At 40.1% G+C, this 21,197-nt stretch overlaps 1 protein-coding gene across 1 annotated transcript in view; it reads right to left on the bottom strand.

Moving 5' to 3' along the window:
• FANCD2 (FA complementation group D2) overlaps window positions 1-21,197 on the bottom strand; it is a 65,000-nt gene that overhangs the window by 15,634 nt on the left and 28,169 nt on the right. The window contains exons 19-32 of the mRNA XM_047095506.1: window positions 18,130-18,239; window positions 17,117-17,177; window positions 16,339-16,458; window positions 15,612-15,685; window positions 15,172-15,318; window positions 14,563-14,663; window positions 14,032-14,147; window positions 12,097-12,205; window positions 9,325-9,435; window positions 8,945-9,057; window positions 7,824-7,967; window positions 5,282-5,398; window positions 4,403-4,531; window positions 4,146-4,264 (exon numbers count right to left, since the gene is read on the bottom strand). Of these exons, the coding sequence (XP_046951462.1) occupies window positions 4,146-4,264; window positions 4,403-4,531; window positions 5,282-5,398; window positions 7,824-7,967; window positions 8,945-9,057; window positions 9,325-9,435; window positions 12,097-12,205; window positions 14,032-14,147; window positions 14,563-14,663; window positions 15,172-15,318; window positions 15,612-15,685; window positions 16,339-16,458; window positions 17,117-17,177; window positions 18,130-18,239 (1,571 nt within the window). The remainder of the gene's footprint in view (window positions 1-4,145; window positions 4,265-4,402; window positions 4,532-5,281; window positions 5,399-7,823; window positions 7,968-8,944; window positions 9,058-9,324; window positions 9,436-12,096; window positions 12,206-14,031; window positions 14,148-14,562; window positions 14,664-15,171; window positions 15,319-15,611; window positions 15,686-16,338; window positions 16,459-17,116; window positions 17,178-18,129; window positions 18,240-21,197) is intronic.

The following is a 21,197-nucleotide window of genomic DNA, read 5'->3' as shown; positions in this document are numbered from 1 at the left end:
GAGGCCTGTATTAGGCTCCATGCTGAGCGTAGAACCTGCCTGAGATTCTCTCTCTGCCCCTTCCCCAACTCACGTCGTCTCTTAAAAAAAAGGAGGGGGGGAAACATATCCATTACCCCCCAGGAGTTTACTTATATTCCTTTGAAATCCATCCTTGACTCCATCCTCCCACCCAGTAATAGGCAACCACTGATCTGTTTCTGTCACTACAAGATTATATGCTTTTCCTTAGAGTTCTATATAAATGGAATCAAATGTTATATACTCTTATGTCTTGCTTTCTATTCAGTAGAATTCTTTTTTTTCATCTATGTTGTTGTGTGTAGTATTCCATCATATGAAAATTTGTTTATCCATTTACCAGTTGGTGCACATTTGTGTCTAGTTTGGGGCTATCACAAATAAAGTTGCTATAAACATTTGTACACAAGATTTCGTGTAGATTAGACATATGCTTTCATTTCTCTTGAGTAAATACCTAGTAGTAGAATGGCTGGGTTTTGTGGTAGGTGTATATCTTTTTTTTTTTATATATATATAACTTCTTTTATTTTTTATTTTTTTAAATTTACATCCAAATTAGCATATAGTGCAATAATGATTTCAGGAGTAGATTCCTTAGTGCCCCTTACCCACTTAGCCCATTCCCCCCCCCATCATAACCCCTCCTGTAACCCTGTTTGTTTTCCATATTTATGAGTCTCTTGTTTTGTCCCCCTCCCTGCTTTTATATTTTTGTTTCCCTTCCCTTATGTTCATCTGTTTTATCTCTTAAAGTCCTCATATGAGTGAAGTCATATGATTGTCTTTCTCTGACTAATTTCACTTAGCATAATACCCTACAGTTTCATCCGCGTAGTTGCAAATGGCAAGATTTCATTCTTTTTGATTGCCAAGCAATACTCCATTGTGTGTGTGTGTATATATGTATACACACATCTTGTTTATCCATTCATCCATCGATGGACATTTGGGCTCTTTCCATACTTTGGCTATTTCCATACTTTGGCTATTGTTGACAGTGCTGCTATAAACATGGGGGTGCATGTGCCCCTTCGAAACAGCACACCTGTATCCCCTGGATAAATGCCTAATAGCATAATTGCTGGGTTGTAGGGTAGGTCTATTTTTAGTTTTTTGAGGAACCTCCATACTGTTTTCCAGAGTGGCTGCACCAGCTTGCATTCCCATACATGTAACTTTTTAAGGAACTACAAAACTGTTTCAAAATTGGGTGCACCATTTTACTTTTCCACCAGCAACATGTCAGAGTTGTAGTTACCCCATGTCCTCACTAACACTGTAAGTCTTTTTAATTCAGCTGTGCTGTAATTTTAACTTGGAATTCCTTTTTTTTTTAATGTTTATTTATTTTTGACAGAGAGAGACAGAACATGAGCAGGGGAGGGGCAGAGAGAGAGGGAGACACAGAATCGGAAGCAGGCTCCAGGCTCTGAGCTGTCAGCATGGAGCCTGATGAGGGGCTCGAACTCACAGACTGCGAGACCATGACCTGAACCGAAGTCAGATGCTCAACTGACTGAGCCACCCAGGAGCCCCAACTTGGAATTCCTTAATAACTAATACTACTGAACATTTTTGCATTACTTATTTGCCACCCATACCTATCCTTGATGAAGCATCTGTTCAAATCTTTTGTCAGGCACTGTTCTTAAGTACTGAGGATATAATAATGATTGGTTTCAGCTCCCAAGGAGCTCATGGTCTAGCAAGGAAGACAGATTAACAAGCAATTACAATAAAATGTGCTAAATTTTACCATAAGAGGATACCACATTTTTTTTTTAAGTTTATTTATTTATAACCTCTACACCCAATATGGGGCTTGAACTCATGACCCTGAGACCAAGCGCCACATGCTCCACAGCCTGAGCCAGCCAGGGCCCTGAGAATATCAGAGAATTAGGAAAAAATTAGGGGTTAGAGGGAGGAAGGAGGCTTACTTGTCCTAGGGGTTGAGAAGATGACTCTGAGGAAATAAAGTTTAAACCCAGATCTCAGAGATGAGTTAGAAAAGACTGGTGATCAAGGAAGATAGGGATCCTGGTAGAAGGATGAGTATGCGTGAAGTCTTCCAGGTGAAAGTAATATAAGGTGCTGAAATTAGTTCCATATAGCTGGAGGGCAGAGTGTAAAAACAATGAGTGGAAGAGCAGGAGTCAGATAATAAGATGCCTTAGAAATAAGGTAAAAGTGTTTGCACTCAAGAAAAATCTACGGACAACCAGAACCAAAGTTGGGATAGAATAAGGTTGGGTTTGCACTGGAAAGACCACTCTGATGTGCGAACAAAAGGACTGAGCGAGGGCAAATGGAGGCAGAGACCAACTGTGAAACTAATCTAGTCCAGGTAAGAGATGATGTGAGTCTCAAAGCAGTGCAGAAGGAGAGGAACAGATAGCTAGATGGCTATTTAGATGTTATTTAAAAGATAAAATTAACAGGATTTGGTGACCCAATGTGGAAGAGACAGGAACAAAGAGTAACTTCTGGTTTCTGGTTCAGACAATTGGCGGTGCAATCTACATAGCTGGGCAAGGCCGAAGGAGCAGTGGTGAAGATGATAAATTTCATTTTGGATGTGATGCGTCTGAGGTGTCATCAACACATCTAAGGAAGCACTGAGTAGGCAGTTGGATATAAATGCTTATAGCTCAGAAGATAAATTTCAGCACAAATTTAAGCTTGGGTGAGGCTGCCCAGAAAGCCTCTATAGGAGAAGAGAGGAGCCAGGGCCCAGCCCCGAGGAGCAAAAGCAATTAAGAGATGTGTCTTCTTCATTTCTACTTTTATCCATGCCATGCCTTGCAGCCCATTCCTTTACCTCCCAAAGGCCATCTATTCTTCAGGGTCCCATGAAGTCCCATTCCTTCCACAAAGTATCTCTAAATACCCCAGCTCAAAATGTATTCAGCTCTTTAACATATAACCTGGAATTTATCTAAAAGTTGTTTAGTAACAACTTTTTTTTTTTTAAGTTTTATTATTTATTTTGACAGAGAGAGAGAGAGAGAGAGAGGGAATGTGTGGGCCTGCACAAACAGAAGAGGGGCAGAGAAAAGGAGAAAGAGAATCCCAAGCAGCCTCCAAGCCATCAGTGCAGATTCTTATATGGGGCTTGAACTCCCAAACAATGAGATCATGACCTGAGCTGAGGATCAGGAGTCAGACGCTTAACCGACTACACCACCCAGGTGCCCCAACAATTTTTTTCTTTTTAAGATTTTATTTTTAAGTAATCTCTACACCCAACGTGGGATTCTGAGATCAACTCACGGCCCTGAGATCAAGAGTTGCAAGCTCCACCAACTGACCCAGCTAGGTGCCCCAGTAACAACTTTTTTTTTTTAATGTCATTATTCATTTTGGGAGAGAGAGAATGAGCACACAAGAGGGAGGGTCAGAGAGAGACAGAGACAGAGACAGAGAATCCCAAGTGGGCTTTGTGCCAACACAGGGCTCAATCTCACAAACTGTGAGATCATGACCTGAGCCGAAATCAAAAGTTAGACACTTAACCAACTTAGCCACCCAGGCGCACCCCCCCACCCACCCCAGTAACAACTTCTTAAGTTAACAATCTCTCCAGCATTATTACAGAAAACCTGCCATAGCAAACCTAGCTAAGAATCAGATGCCCAGATTTGTTACAATATCAAGTCACCTAATTTTTTTTTTAATTTTTTAACATTTATTTATTTTTGTGAGACAGAAAGAGATAGAACACAAGCAGGGGAGAAGCAGAGAGAGAGACAGAGGGAGACACAGTATTCAAAGCAGGCTCCAGGCTCTGAGCTGTCAGCACAGAGCCTGATACGGGGCTCAAACTCACGGACCGCGAGATCATGACCTGAGCTGAAGTCAGTCGCTTAACTAACTGCGCCACCCAGACACCCCCACCTAATTTTCAAATGAGTTATAACACTGGTCGCATAAGATACAGAGGGCACAAGATCAAATGAAATGATACAGACAAAAACACTCCAAAGAGAACAAGTACCATATTTATATAAGACTTACAGACGTTTTCCCTTATTTTCTCTACCTTGGTGCCTTGGTGACTGTCAAGTAAAAGCAAGTACATACTTAATGATTTTCACCTACTGTATCTGCCACTTACTCACCAAGCAAAAAGAGCATGAAAAATCTGCAGTAGCCTCTGATAGCATGAAGACATTATGTGGTACTCCTGAACTTTCATTCCTGGTCCATCAACTACACTTTGATTCTCAGCAGATAAGCACTAAAAGGGAAAAATGTTTTTAGGACAGTTGTTTCAGCAATTGCCCTCATTTTCCTTCAGTATTTTTCAACCAAAAATGAAATCTCTTGTTCACTTTGTAATTTCTAAATTTCTATAATAATAAGATAGGCTGCTGACCTGAAAATAGTTGTGAATGTTCTCCAGATGGTTACACATTGGAGTCAGCAGTTGAACAACACTATGAACAATTTGTTGGGCAGATCTCTGATGGAGATGTGAGAATCCAGTATTTCGGTGTCCTTTACTCTATAATAAATTCAGAGTTACTGGGGAAGAAACTGCTGGATAGCGTCTCTGAAACTAAGAATTTGTTAAGGAGTTTACTCAGACTTACGTCACGAGGTAGAAGTGGACAGAAGAAAGTGGTTATATGCCCAAAACTCTTTTTGGACAAAGAGATCTTGTCCCATCTTCAAATTACATTGGCTTTTGTAGAATACAAATTGTTTGCAAAGAATAGACCCATAATTACTGAGATAAAGCTCACATAAAAATAGAAATCACTTAGGCTGAAAAGACCATTAAATAGTAAATGGTAAAAAAATGAATCAAATAACTGGATATATTAAGTTTAAATGTTTACACCTAAACCTTTCATGTTTTGTTGTTTCCATCACCCAACTGCTTTATCAGATGCTTTGTGCACATCTGTACATTATATACACGTGAGGTTCTGGCTTTCTCTAGATAGCCAACTACTACATTGAAGGCTTGGGCACGGGCTTAGTTTGGGAGGCTTTTAAAACAAAACCTAAGTAAAGAAAAGGATTCAGAAATGCTCCAGACATTTAGAAATATGTATCTTGTTTGAGGTAACTTTTTTGATTTGTTTCAGAGTTCCTTTCTAAATCAAGGTGAATGGTCTGGAAATGAGGCTGCCAGTCATGGTACCCAATGACCCAAACACAATGCCAGAGAAAGTGACAACTTATTCACTAAGATCTCCTTGTTGCCAAATTCATTAAGGCCAGGGCCTATGCTTCTGCCTATACGAACCTTGAGGAAGGGGATTCTCCTGGCAACAGAAGGTATCAGCATATTCTCCAGCTTCTGGGAGAGATCTTCCAGCAAGAAAAGTAGCTCAGGGGGCTGAAGTTGCACAACTTCTGTAGCCTGTCATAAGGAGGAAAGAGAGGATAATTCCGAGCATGTCCTAGCCATCTTTTCTGGGGAGCACATTTCATGTTTACTCTTCCCAATGGGTGAAGAATCTGACCATTCCCAAAAAAGGGGTAAATTTCCCTACCTCATATAAATGGCTGTTGTGCTCTGTCAACAAATCATAAAGTCAAGAATTCCCAAAGTAAAACAAATTTCAAGTTATTAAAATAAGAATCCAAGCGAGCACAGTTTTAGAAGACATACTTTTTCTCTAGAAGTAAATGTCTCTGTGTATCCTTCCAGTTGTGGCCTCGAGGTACATTTCCTAAGTACCTGGGGCAAAAAATGACTAATTCAAGGGAATTTCATTTTTCTGTTTACTTCCTTCCATATTTTCTTTCTGCTAATGTTCTGCTACTACTAACTCTGGACAGGATCCCTATAAGTGTATTACACTACCATAAGCAGAATGAGCCAAATACAGTCTCACTTCAAACTATTTGTTCAATATACATTTATGGAGAATCTTCAAGCTGATGTACAAAGACTGGGGTTGGGAAGGGGTGATCCTATCTCTACTTTAAAGGAGTATACATTTTTCTAAAAACCTATGGTAAAAAATTTCATGATATTCCTCTTTTTACTTGTTTTATTTTTTTAAGTTTTTATTATTTATTTTGAGAGACAGCAAGAGAGCACATAAGTGTGAGCAGGGGAGGGACAGAGAGAGAGGAAGAAAGAGAATCCCAAGCAAACTCTGTGCTGTCAGTGCAGAGCCTAACTCCTGACCTGAGCCAAAACCAAGAGTCAGACACTTAACCAATTAAACCCCTCTTTTTCTGAACCTGGAGAAACTACTCTGGTGAAATCCCTTATCAAAAGTTACCTTTTCCGTGAAAATGTCCTCTACTTCCCAGTTCACTATAAATAGCATTCTCTCCTCAGAGTTTCACTGGTACTTGGTTCAGACCATCAATATAGCAGACACTGCTAACTATGTGTGTGCTTCCCTTATTAGATTGTGAGCTATTTGAAGGCTAGCATTATGCTGTATGCTCTACTGAATTGCCAACATCTCGATTAGTGGCAAACACAAAAAAAACCTTGATAAGCATCTGATGGAGGCTGAACAAATGTCATGAAAGAGTGAAAACAGCATTAACCTCTATAAACCAGAACAGTGCTGCTCTCCAAGAATAATCTAAAAAGCTTATTATTTGTAACCTAGGATAAGGATCATCTCTTTGGCATGATTTTTCATAATTACCTAACACACTGTAAAAAACTTAGATTTATAAACATCTAGATGATGAGGGGGGTGCCTGGCTGGCTCAGTTGGTACAGCATGTGACTCTTGATCTCTGATCATGAGTTCAAGCCCCACATTGGGCCTAGAGTTTATTTTTTTTATTTTTTACTAAAAAAAAAAATTTTTTTTAAATCTTTATTTTGAGAGAGAGACAGAGTGTGAGCAGGGGAGGGAGGCACAGAATCAGAAGCAGGCTCCAGGTCCTGAGCTGTCAGCACAGAGCCTGACGCAGGGCTCGAACTCATGAACCGTGAGATCATGACCTGAGCCGAAATTGGACACTTAACCAACTGAGCCACCCAGGCGCCCCGAGTTTACTTTAAAAATAAATAAATAAACAGGTGCCTGAGTGGCTCAGTCGGTTGAGCATCCAACTCTTGATTTCAGCTTAGGTCATGATCCCAGGGTGGTGGAACTGAACCCCGTGTTGAGCTCTGGACTGAGTACAGAGTCTGCTTAAGAGTCTCATTCTCTCAGGGCGCCTGGGTGGCTCAGTCAGTTAAGCGTCCAACCAGCTCAGGTCATGATCTCACGGTTCATGAGTTTGAGCCCCACGTCAGGCTTTGTGCAGACAGCTCAGGGCCTGGAGTCTGCTTCAGATTCTGTATCTCCCACTCTCTCTCTGCTCCTTCCCAACTCATGCTCTGTCTCTCTCTTTCTTTTTTTTTTTTTAAATTTTTTTTTTGTCAACGTTTATTTATCTTTGGGACAAAGAGAGACAGAGCATGAACGGGGGAGGGGCAGAGAGAGAGGGAGACACAGAATCGGAAACAGGCTCCAGGCTCTGAGCCATCAGCCCAGAGCCCGACGCGGGGCTCGAACTCCCGGACCGCGAGATCGTGACCTGGCTGAAGTCGGACGCTTAACCGACTGCGCCACCCAGGCGCCCCTGTCTCTCTCTTTCAAAAATACATAAACATTTAAAAAAATTAAAATAAATAAAATTAATTGTTTACCTTAAAAAAAATTATGAGGATGATTATTCGAAATTACTTTCACTACATATAAAACCTCTGGAAGCCAGAGTCTAACTTCTCTCAGTGCATACTACTCTTATTAAAGTAAGAGTAGAGATGAGAAATTTTCTCAAAGAAGATTAAATTCTAGGATTTCAGCTCTGTCACTTACTTCAGTGTGCATTTCAGTATCAAAGATGAACTTGGTCACAAGCCCACAATGCAGGATAGAGAAGACCTCAAAGTCCAGTTCTCGGAAAAAAAAACGGTAATTCTGTAGTGACACTGATGGCTTTTCTTCCTTCCCTTTGAACTCCTGGGGAAAAAGTAGCAGCAAACCAACAGAATAAATAAAGCTTCTATATTAACCTGATTTTTCATGAGGACTTCAAAATGCAATTATGCATTCATTTTGTGCAAAAGTTACTTTTTCAGCATATCACCATTCTCCTTTCACCAAAGTCCCTAAATATTCCTAAGACAAAAGCACCTAATTTAAGACTGGGATAGGGGTCACCTATTAAGACCCTTTGTTGGTTTCTACTTGGGTATGAACTACTAGACAAACCAAGGTGTCATGTCATGGTACAGAAAATGATGAGCTTCGGCACCAGACAGGTCTGCCTTCAAATCCTTGCTCAATCACTTATTAACTGTGTGAATTTGGACAAGTCACTTACTCTCTCTGAGTCTTAGTTTCCTTACCTATTAAATGTAGATACTACTACTAATCTTGGGTTTTTAGAAGATTATAGGAGCTATCCATACTAAATACTCAATAAACAGAAAATAAAAAACAGAAATAATTGGAATCGATGTGGTTTAGGCAATTTCATAAACATATAACCTACTCTGTGATTGGTAAAGTTATAGGAAAAAAGAACTACTATTTATTAACTATCAGAAACTGTCCTAAGCATTTCATGTTATCTCAATTCATTGAGAAGCTGATAATCTCAGATCAGAGTGGGGAAGAGGCTAAAAGCAGTACATCTAAAACCATATCCTAAAACAGAATTTGATAAATGCCACAAAAGGGAATTAAAAGTACTGCTGGGGTATAAAAAACGGAGTGACACATTCAAGAAAATAACTAGAAAACACTGTGTGGTAGTGATAAAGACTTAGAGTCTAACCCTAACTCTGCTACTGGATCACCCCAAAGCCTAGGAGAGTTCGTTTGCCTCTCCTTTCCCTAATATTTCTCTCTGTAAAATGCAAAGAATAATGCTGGTCTTTTGTTAATCTTACTGGGTTGTCACACACCTTCATGGATACCCATCATTCCAGTACCTTTTCCAGCTGGCTTCTATCAGATGGTGTAGGGACACACTCTGAACTATCCTCCTTTGAAAGTGTGTCAGAAGAAGATGTTTTGCTGCCATCTGCTTTCCGTTTCCTTCCTCCTTTTGTTTCAAGAAGAGAAAAGTGACTCAAGTAATCAGTAATCATGTTTGCTAAATATCATGCCTTTAGGAAACAACTTGCTGAAGACTATCTAGGGGTAGAGGAGGTAATCTCATAACCCTGTATTATAGTTCATTTTATAACCATGCCAATTAAAGATTCAATGACATCATCTCTCCAGTTAATGATGCCTCGGTGCATATGACCTCTTAGGTTAATTCATTACGGCTCCTATGGAGATACAGAATAAGAAGGAGAGAACATACCTATCTTTCCTTGTTTTCTGATTTTTGCTGAAATAGCAGCAGCAGTAATAGGTGTTACATCTAAAGTTCCCAAGTCAAAGTGTGCAAGAGGAGGAACATAGTATGGGGTGACTGGAAAAGAGAAGAGACAATGCTCAATGCATACCAATCACATAACCCTGTTAGAATGCATCGTCTGACTGGCTGAATGCTTGTAAGATACATACAAGTTACCCAACATTAATTGTTTTGGCATAGCAAAATGATCAGAAATGTCTTATAGGAGTATCATATTAAATGATTATAATCAATTAACATAAAACCATTCTATAAAATGATATAAAATATCCAAGCAGATAAGGACTAAAAATAAACTAACCTTTATTTAAAATCTAAATATATTGGGGCGCCTGGGTGGCGCAGTCGGTTAAGCGTCCGACTTCAGCCAGGTCACGATCTCGCGGTCTGGGAGTTCGAGCCCTGCGTCAGGCTCTGGGCTGATGGCTCGGAGCCTGGAGCCTGTTTCCGATTCTGTGTCTCCCTCTCTCTCTGCCCCTCCCCCGTTCATGCTCTGTCTCTCTCTGTCCCAAAAATAAATAAACGTTGAAAAAAATAAAAAATAAAAAAAAATAAAATCTAAATATATTTAAATTAGGTCACACAGAGGTTTGTTTTACACGTAATTATTTAGATGAGGACCTGAGGGAGACTCCATGATTTCCCCAGAGGATCTACCTAGCATTTTATTTTTTTAAGTTTACTTAAGTAATTCCTATATCCAACATGGGGTTGAACTCACGACCCCAAGATCAAGATCAAGATCATGACTCACGCTCTTCTGACTGAGCCAGCCAGGCACCCATCTACCTAGCATTTTAAAACAAGTGTACAGGGGCGCCTGGGTGGCGCAGTCGGTTAAGCGTCCGACTTCAGCCAGGTCACGATCTCGCGGTCCGTGAGTTCGAGCCCCGCGTCAGGCTCTGGGCTGATGGCTCAGAGCCTGGAGCCTGTTTCCGATTCTGTGTCTCCCTCTCTCTCTGCCCCTCCCCCGTTCATGCTCTGTCTCTCTCTGTCCCAAAAATAAATAAATGTTGAAAAAAAAAAATTTAAAAATAAAACAAGTGTACATATTGGTCAGAGGTATCATTTTTTAAGTTTTTTAAAATTTTATTTTTGAGAGACAGAGAGAGAGTGCAGGGCAGGGGCAGAGAGAGAGGGAGACAGAGAATCCCAAACAGGTGCACACTGTCAGCATAGAGCCCATGAACTGTGAGATCATGACCTGAGCTGAAACCAAGAGTCGGATGCTTATCTGACTGAGCCACCCAGGTGCCCCAGTCTTTTAGCTTTACTCCTGGTTTATAACTATGTTTAGGAAAGTAAAGGGCACTGAAAGTTTGCCTTCTTTTTTATTTTTTTAAATTTTATTCTAGAAAGAGAGAGCGTGCGTGTGAGCAGTGGAGGGTCAGAGGGAGAGAATCTCAAGCAGGCTCCCCACACAGTGTACAGCTTAACGCAGGGCTGAATCCCATGACCTTGGGGTCATGACCTGAGCTGAAATCAAGAGTTGGGACGCTTGAACCTAGATGCCTCTGAAATTTTAACTTCTAAAGAGGAAAAGTTACTTTACAAAAGCCCAACAAATGCTATTTTTCATTTTCTCAAGCAAACAGATTTCTCAGAGGTAACTGGAGGTAACAAAGGGAGGAAAATGGAAATATATATACATATACGCATACATATAGATATATGTGTGTGTGTGTGTGTGTGTTTGTTTTTAATTTTGAGTATACATTTCTTGTCCCAGACGAATAGAGGATGGCTATCATTGAGCCTGGCTTAAAAGTAAAGTTCTTTAGGGGCGCCTGGGTGGCTCAGTCGGTTAAGCGTCTGACTTCAGCCAGGTCACGATCTCGCGGTCCGTGAGTTCGAGCCCCACGTCGGGCTCTGTGCTGACAGCTCAGAGCCTGGAGCCTGTTTCAGATTCTGTGTCTCCCTCTCTCTCTGCCCCTCCCCTGTTCATGCTCTGTCTCTCTTGTGTCTCAAAAAATAAATAAACGTTAAAAAAAAAAAAAAAATTTTTTTTTAAATAAATTTTATTCTAGAAAGAGAGAGCGTGTGTGTGAGCAGTGGAGGGTCAGAGGGAGAGAATCTCAAGCAGGCTCCCCACACAGTGTACAGCTTAACGCAGGGCTGAATCCCATGACCTTGGGGTCATGACCTGAGCTGAAATCAAGAGTTGGGACGCTTGAACCTAGATGCCTCTGAAATTTTAACTTCTAAAGAAGAAAAGTTACTTTACAAAAGCCCAACAAATGCTATTTTTCATTTTCTCAAGCAAACAGATTTCTCAGAGGTAACTGGAGGTAACAAAGGGAGGAAAATGGATATATATACATATACGCATATATATAGATATATGTGTATGTGTGTGTGTGTGTGTGTTTTTAATTTTGAGTATACATTTCTTGTCCCAGACGAATAGAGGATGGCTATCATTGAGCCTGGCTTAAAAGTAAAGTTCTTTAGGGGCGCCTGGGTGGCTCAGTCAGTTAAGCGGCCGACTTCGGCTCAGGTCATGATTTCGCGGTCCGTGAGTTCGAGCTCCGCATCGGGCTCTGTGCTGACAGCTCGGAGCCTGGAGCCTGTTTCAGATTCTGTGTCTCCCTCTGTCTCAAAAGTAAATAAACGTTAAAAAAAAAAAAAAAAAAAAAGTAAAAAAAAAAAAAAAAGTAAAGTTCTTTATCTTGTCATTGCTATCCCAGCCAGGTTACAGTAAGACACTTTCCTTACCTGCTAAGTACTTTTCCAGGATTCTCTGGAGCTCCACAATATGCTTTAACCGGGTGAGCACTTTCCCCTTCATCTCAGGTGACGTTTGCCGGCAGAAGGCATTTACAACCTGGCAAAGGACAAATTATATTCTCATTCTTTGAATGGTTCCAGTTTTTTTTTTTCTTTTTATATCTATTTATTTTTGAGAGACAGAGAGAACACAAGTGGGGCAGGGGGAGGGGGAGCACAGAGAGAGAAGGAGACAAAATCCAAAGCAGGCTCCAGGCTTTGAGCTGTCAGCACACAGCCCGATGCAGAGCTAGAACTCACAAACCACGAGATCATGACCTGAGCCGAAGTCGGACGCTTAACTGACTAAGCCACCCAGGTGTCCCTGAATGGTTGCAGTTTTAACCCTGTTTGCATTATTCATCCAGAGCTTAAAAATGCCAGGGTGCCTGGATGGCTTGGTCAATTAAGCATTCGACCCTTGACTTCAGCTCAGGTCATTATTTCAGAATTTGTAAATTTGAGCCCCACTGGCTCTGTGCTGGCAGCCCAGAGCCTGCTTGGGATTCTCTCTCCCTCTCTCCGCCCCTCCCCTGCTCGCATACACTCTCTCTGAAAATAAACATTAATTTTTTTTTTTTAAAAATGCCATTCAGTGGCAGTATCTGTGAGTTTAATCTGTAATGTAAAAGTGTTCTCAGTAAGGTGCTATAGAGGAGAAGGAAAAAAAAAAAAAAAAGCCCTGGGCCAATACAGGAGATCTGACTTCTAATCCTAGTTTTACTGATTTCTAGTTAAGTAGCAAGGTGGAACAGCAGTGAGTAGACAGCACACACTTTGGTGAAACAAGTCCTATTTTGCTACTTGCTAGCTGTGTGAACCTGGCCAACTCATTAGCCTTTCTGAGTTTTTATTTATTCAACTATAAAATGAGAATGCAGTTATTATATGGATTTAATACTGTAAATAGAGAAATAAGCCCAGCATTTGGCATAATGTAAGTACTTGAGTACTTACTGACTTTGAACTCTCTTGTATCTGCAATTCCATGGGTACGAAACAAGGATAACAACACCTATCCTGCTTACATCATAATAGAAATGTAATCATAAGAGGAGATAATTTAAGTGCACATTCTCAGAGTAATATACATAAGAAAGGAAGTGAGATATAAATATGTTACTGTCATTTTCATATTTCATTATTATGAATTTCACTCAACATATTTTTTTTTATTTTTTTTACTGTTTATTTTTGACAGAGAGAGACAGAGCATGAGTGGGGGAGGGGCACAGAGAGAGAGAGAGAGAGAGACAGACAGACAGACAGACAGAATTAAAAGCAGGCTCCAGGCTCTGTCAGCACAGAGACCGACGTGGGGCTCGAACTCACAGACTGAGAGATCATGACCTGAGCCGAAGTTGGACGTTCAACTGACTGAGCCACCCAGGCACCCCCAAAACATATTCTAAAGGAAGGGGAAAACCATCACTCACTTGATCTCACTGAATTAAAACATTAAGTACGTACTTATGCAAGGGTGAACAGTATTTTCACAGTGAAGAAGGTGAGGTTATTCCAGGCAAAAGGAAGAATACAACAAAAAGGCTTGTAGTAGTAAAGCATGAACAACTTATTAAGTGAATTCTAAGTATTTTGATTTGGCTACATCAAAAGGTACATGTAATTGGGGAAAAGTGGGACATAACAGCTGGAGAAGCACACAGGGGTTAGTGCTAGTAATTTTTTCTTTTTAAGTAGGCTCCATGCCCAATGCGGGGCTTGAACTCATGACCCCCCTGAGATCAAGAGTTATAGCCTCTACCCACTGAACCAGCTGAACCAGCCAGGCGCTTCTGTAGAGAGTCCCATGAGAACCAGGAAATAGTTTCCTTTCAAGAAGAATTATAGACAATAAGTGAAATTCCCAGTAACTATGTTTACCTCTCGGAACCAGTTGAGAGTAAGAAATATGAGTGAACACATGAATGAGTGCTCTTTAAAAGACATGGATGTCAACCTCTCTCCAGGCTCCAAGTCAGTGAGGAATATAGGACAATCTGAAAGAGAACAAACATTTTTAACTCCCTTTATTTCGCATCAACAGAACCTGGATGCTACCCCTAGAGTTACATCTCCTATACTTACTTTCCCCTTTAACTTATATTTGAAGGTGAAGCTTTGGGTAGTCTCAAAATTACTGCCTTAGTATGTAGCCATCTTTAATATCATGAAGAAGTTTTTACAAAATTAGATGCAAGGACCAGAAAGCAACAAGGAACTATGATGATGATTGATCTGTCAATATGATGGGAATCTTTATATATCATCTTTGCAGTTTCATTATTAGTGCTATTTTACTCTGTGAAGTTCAAAAATTCCTTCCCCTACACAACATGTACTGGTTTGCTCCCTCCCTAAGATTACCAGAGAAAGGTTACAAAGAAGAAAGGATCTGATAACTTCATCCTATACCTAATAAACCATCAATCTCCTCCAAGCTTCCGTTATGTTGTTTCTCCACACAAAGCCTCAGTAACCGGAAATAGGGAGCCAGGCACAACGGAGACACCAATCTGGGAAGGAAAAATCCATTTCTAAACAATATTTTATAGGCATATTAATCCATGTTTATAAAGAACCCCACCTTATAATTAAAGCGTTTTGCCCAAAATAAATGTCTACTTTTTAGAACATATGACAAGAGCTTAATGGGTGCTCAGTAAATAAACAATGAACTAAACTGGAGGAAGACAGAGGCTGAATAGAGTGAATGTCCATGAGTCAGGAGAAGCAGAGATAAAATGGAAGGAGGGAGGGAAACAAGTATGTTCATGGGAGGGAGAAAGAAACAAATGAAAATAGCCTCACAGAGTACCTGTTGGCTGTCATTAGGCAATACAGACCCCAACCACAGGGACTAAGAAAAAACAAGGAAACTGCCACACTCCTGCTAACCCCTACAAATATCACCTGTTTTAGGAGAAACCCTTTTCCATCAAGTTCCCAAAAGATTGCAACAAGTGTGGAATATCCCGTGAACATTCAAAACAGTAACAGAAGTTAAAGAAAAAGTACACTGACTTTTGGTCTGATTCCTGTGAAGTCATTCTACCCCCATCTTTTGCAAAGTCCTGAGAGTACAACAGTGGCAGGAGGTTGATGGCGATCCCATCACGACTACTGTATTCTTCTAGTCCATAGAGAGCTTTCACAGGAAATGGATAGTCACTGTAAAGAGAACCCAGAATTTGATGCCCCAAGGGTATACAAGTCTATGGGGGAAACTACTAAAACAAACCAATCTTCTCTCTTAGGAAGAGAACTTCTCTGAGAAGTGAGAAACAAAAAGAAAAGTGGGGAAGCTTTGATCAACTCTGGAGCTGGAGTGTTGGGGCTGGGAGGAAAGAAACTATGGGATTGGGCCAGACTTGGCTGAGGTCAAGAGCATTCTCAAGTCTGTACCATCCATCGACATAATTTCTTCACCAGTACAATCAAGTTAGTGGGTAAACAGTACTTACCCTTCTGGAAAAGCACAGAAGTCCACCACAAAGGCATCTTGGAAATCATTAAAGATGGTCTGCCCAACCCATTCCTTCAGGAAGCAAACAAACAAAAAAGGCATACAGCCCAGGGGGTACTTGCTATAGATCCCTAGAAAAACTATTACTCTTTCTAAGCTTTAGTTTCATCATTTCTAAGGAGGAAATAGCAATAATATGTACCCCATTATTATGAAGTGGAAAACATATAATACATGAAAAATGCTTAACACGGTGCCTGGCACAGAAAACATGGCAGCTATCAACATTATCAACAATATTATCACCAACCTCATCTTTGCTATTATTATTGTTACTATGTAAAGGAGGCCTTAGAGGTGAGGCCTAGGGAAGGGCTTTCCCAACTAGAATATGGGAAAGCTCTCAGGATGACCTATTTTTTTTTAAGTTTGTTTATTTTTGAGAGAGCACGCGTGTATGCGTGAGTAGGGTAAGAGGCAGAGAGAGAGAGGGACAGAGGATCTGAAGCAGGCTCCATGCTGACAGCAGAAAGCCTGATGTGGAGCTTGAACCCACAAACTGCGAGATCATGACCTGACCCGAAGTCAGACGCTTAACCGACTGAGCCACGCAGGCACCCCAGGATGATCTATTTTTGCACTGCAACAGACAGAAGGGCTTGAAGAAAGAATACGGAGTAAAGCAGCCCTCATGCTTCACTACTTTAAAAGATACTTGGCCTTACCAAGGCTTTTGGAGCCAGATTTCCTCTTTGGATCAGAGTAGCAAATTCATCATAATACAGTGCGGACGCATGGGGAGACTGCTTACTGCAGGAATGAACCAACTGCAGCAACGAGGTCACCTGGAGCAGCCAAAGAGAAAGAATGGTTCAGCAACTGGGCTGTCAACACTTCCTAAACACTGTTCACCCCAAACAGTAGTTTTTCCTTCCAGTATCACTGGCAAAGCTCTTACTACCTCTCGCCTGAGGTTTTCCTGACCTTCCTGACCAGCCCATCTGTTTCTAAACTCATCTCTTTTCCAATCCATCAGACACCCACAGCCAGATTAATTTTTCTAAAGCAAAGCTTTGATTATGCCATGTCCGTGCTAAGAAACCTTTAAAGAATACCTCTGTGTAAAAAATTACATCAAAATGCCTTGATTCACATTCCAGGCCCTCTGTTTTCTACCTCTGGACTAGCTTTATCTCCAACTCTCCAATTTTACACTTACTTGTCTCTATGCTCCAGTCAATCTGCTATTCTGCAAACATGGCTCACTGTTCTCGCTCTCTAGGAATTTACAATTTAATTAAGGAGATTAGATACAGAAATAAATGTAATCCACACCAGTAGATTCTAGGTGCCACAGTAGTGGTACAAATCACAAAAGCTATGAATTCAAGAAAACAGATTTGGGGAGGGAAAAAAAAAGAAGTCTTTTTGGTAAACTGCCAGTGACCAGAAGCAACTCCTCAGTTACCCATATACATACCCAAATACATTACAAGAACTCACCTGCGTGTACTGTTCATTGCTCACGTCTGTTCTCCCTTGGGTCAAACTTGAAGATCTAGTTCTAAAAACAAGGAATTTTAGGTTCACTTCTGTAATATTTTGTAAGAACTGGCAATAAGTTTTTTTGTTTTTGCTTTTTTGTTTTTTTAAGTACTGGCAATAAGTTTATGAGTCCTGCCATCCCTGGAATGTGAGTGGAGATAAAAGTACATGAAGGCACAGAACTATTTATATACAAAATGTGGATTAGAGCAGATAATGGCTACCTTAATTTTTTTTTAATGGCACATTAAATTAGTAATAATCATAAGAGTGAGCACTGGGCATTATTCTAGGCATTTGGTGCTCTCAAGCAGTATGGCTCCAATGAATGAACTCTTAATCAGTACACTATGTAGCCTCCATGAATTACTAATGTTGATTCTAAGGATGTCTCCTGAGGTCCCAGGAATTCCTTAACAAATTATCTCTAAGAAGCATAAACGGAATTCCAAAGTCATTTTGCAATGGCAACATCTTATCAAGACCCAATACAGATGCTCCTTTAGGTGCTATAATTGTGGCATCAAAGTACAAGAGAGGAAAAAAAAAAATCTATAGAAAGACCTTATTTGCATCAAACACGATGTCCCAGACAGAAAAACACAGCAATGGAGAAACCTGTAATGTCTAGTGCCTAGGAGGCGTAAATGCAGAAAAATGCATCCCAGGAGGCTCAGGGTTTCCCCTTTTGTAGAAATATTTCTAGAACTTTATTTCTTGGTAATCCCTAGTTTTTAACCATCAGATTGTAATAACTACAATCACATTCTGTAAAAAATTATATTAGTATATAGAGTCAAGATTAGAAGGGAAAATAGAAAAGTTGCAATAAATACTTGCTTACTTCTCTTATTACGGTTTTAATATTTACTTTTGTAAACACTTTTGCCTACACAGCGTACACTTTATTTGTAAGGTGGCAACTTAATTAACTGACCTTGAGCCACAGAAGTCAGAATTTCCATGCATACCTGTCTGCCGCCATGATGCCAGCCATGGTGACAGCACCAATAATGCCAATGAGTTTGTATCTGACTATGGTGCTAGAGAGCTGCTTTCGTATCACCAGGTGCATATCATCCTGCAAGGAGATATGATAAAGAAAGATGAAAATGCTAGAATAGTACAGCAAAAGAGCCTGTGGATATTGGAACCAAAATAGCTAAAATGGCAAGGGTTCTATCATTTACTGTGTGGCTCTTGGCAAGTCACTGCATCTGAGTCTCAATTTTTTTCCATCTATAAAATGGGGAAGATTTTATGAGAGACAAATTACAAAACTGTCCTAGAACAATGTCAAAAATAAGGCAGATGTGGGGGGCCTGGGTGGCGCAGTCGGTTAAGCGTCCGACTTCAGCCAGGTCACGATCTCGCGGTCCGTGAGTTCGAGCCCCGCGTCGGGCTCTGGGCTGATGGCTCAGAGCCTGGAGCCTGTTTCCAATTCTGTGTCTCCCTCTCTGTCTGCCCCTCCCCCGTTCATGCTCTGTCTCTCTCTGTCCCAAAAATAAATAAACGTTGAAAAAAAAAAAAAAATAAGGCAGATGTTCAAACATTATAGCTATTATTAATGTTGTGATAGTTGCTTGATAAGGATATGTATGTTACTGTAATGTTGTTGTCCGCTCAGCTAAAATAATGAAATAGAAAAAAAAAAAATACTTAGGAGTAATTTAACCAAGGAGGCAAAAGACTTGTACATTAAAAACTATAAAACAACAATGAAAGATATTAAAGAAGACCTAAATAAATGGAAAGATATCCCATGTGCATTAATTGGAAGACTTAATATTGTTAAGATAATGACAGTACTCACAGTGACATGCACATTCATTGTAATCCTTATTAAAATCCCAATAGAATTTTTTGCAGATATAGAAAAACCCATGCTAAGATTCATATAGAACTTTAAGGGACCCCAAATAACCAAAACAATCTTGAAAAGAACAAATTTGTTCTGTCAAATTTCAATTTTGAAAACAAAAAAAATTTTTCTTTTTTTAATATTTTTGAGTGTGAGAGAGGGAGATAGAGAGAGAGAGCAAGCACAAGCAACGGAGGGGCAAAGAGAGGGAGACACAGAATCTAAAGCAGGCTCTAGGCTCTGAGTTGTCAGCGCAGAGCCTGACGTGAAGTTCAAACTCATGAACTATGAGATCATGACCTAAGCCACCTAGGCACCCCAAAGAAAATAAATTTTCAATTTTGAAATTACACATACAACCTTTCAATTTCAAAATTACTACAATGCTACAGTAATCAAAATAGTGTGCTACTTGCACAGGAAGCCCATACACACTAATGGATAGAACAGGGTCCAGAAATAAACCTTATTTGGTCATATATGGTCAACTGATTTTCTGCAAAGGTGCTAAGACCATTCAAAGGGAAAAGACAGTCTTTTCAATAAAAGGTGTTAAAACACACACACACACACACACACACACACACACACACACACAGAACAGGCGCTGAAAAAACTGGATACCCACAAACACAAAAAACAAAACTGAACCTTTCCTTACACCACATACAAAAATTAACTAAAAGCGAATCAACAATATAAATTTAAGAGCTAAAACTATAAGACTCTCAGCAAAAAACACAGAGGGGGAAAAAAAAAAGAAAAAGAAAAAGAAAACACAGGGGAAAATCTTTATGACCTTGAATTTGGGAACAGTTTTTCCTAAGAATGACACCAAAAGCACAGGCAAAAAGAAAAAACACATAAATTGGGACTTCATCAAAACTCCATCAAAGCACACTATCAAGAGTAAAAAGATAATCCACAGAATGGGAAAAAATATTTGCAAATCATGTATCTGATAAGGGACAATACCCAGGAAATATACAGAATTCCTATGCGTCAACAACAAAAGACAGACCATTTAGGGGTGCCTAGGCAGTCCAGTTGGTTCAGTGTCTGACTCTTGATTTCAGCTCAGGTCACGATCCCAGAGTTATGGGATTGAGTCCTGCATCAGGCTCCACGTTAAGCATGGAGCCTGCTTGGGATTCTCTCTTGCTCTCTGCCCCTCCCCCACTTGCACTCTTTCTCAAAATGAACATTTAAAAAAAAAAAGATGTTCAAAATTATCAGTCATTAAGGAAATGCAAATCAAGACAACCATTTGTCATACCATATCAACCATCTGAGATACCATTTCACACCCAGAAGGATGGTTATTATTACAAAATGGAAAATAAGTGGGGTGCCTGGGTGGCTCAGTAGGCTGAGTGTCTGACTTCGGCTCAGGTCATGATCTTGTAGTTCCTGGGTTTGAGTCTCACATCAGGCTTTGCGCTAATAGCGCGGAGCCTGTTTTGGATTCTGTCTCCTTCTCTCTCTGCCCCTCACCAACCCCTCGCATGTGTGGTCTCTCTCAAAAATAAAAATTTTTTAAAAATGGAAAATAAGTGTTGGTGAGGATATACAACCATGGAATCCCCAACTGTTCATGGGAATGAAAAATGGTACAGCTTTTGTAGAAAATGGTTTGGTAGTTCCTCCAAATGCTGAACACAGAATGAATATATGACTCATCAACTCCACTCCTAGGTATATACCCCAAAGAATTTAAAATAGGGACTCAAAAAGATATTTTTATACCAATATTCATTGCTGCATTATTCACAATAGCCAAAAGGTGAAAAAAGGCTAGTGTCCATCAAGAAATAAATGTACAAACTAAATGTTCTACATATATACAATGGAATACTATTTAGCCATGAAAAGGAATGAAGTTTGATATATCTTACACCATGGATGAACCTTGAACAGATTATGCTAAGTGAAATAAAAGGAGAAATATGATATGACTATTTCAATTAGGTACCCAGAACAGGCAAATTCAGAGACAGGAAGTAGATTAGAGGTAATGAGGGGCTGGAGGAAAGAAAATGAGGAGTTACTGCTTAATGGGTAGGGTTTCTGTTCGGGATGACAAAAAGTTCTGGATAGAGACAGTGGTGACACTTGCACAACACTCTTAATGAACTTAATGCCACTGAATTGTACGCTTAAAAATGGTTAAAATAGTAA

Source organism: Lynx rufus, unplaced genomic scaffold, assembly GCF_022079265.1.
Source record: "Lynx rufus isolate CCGP_SWC_20201006 ecotype Redwood Valley unplaced genomic scaffold, mLynRuf1.p SCAF_4, whole genome shotgun sequence".
Lineage (NCBI taxonomy): Eukaryota > Metazoa > Chordata > Mammalia > Carnivora > Felidae > Lynx > Lynx rufus.
The sequence above is the reverse complement of the archived record's forward strand: the minus strand, read 5'-3'. Positions and strand labels throughout refer to the sequence as shown.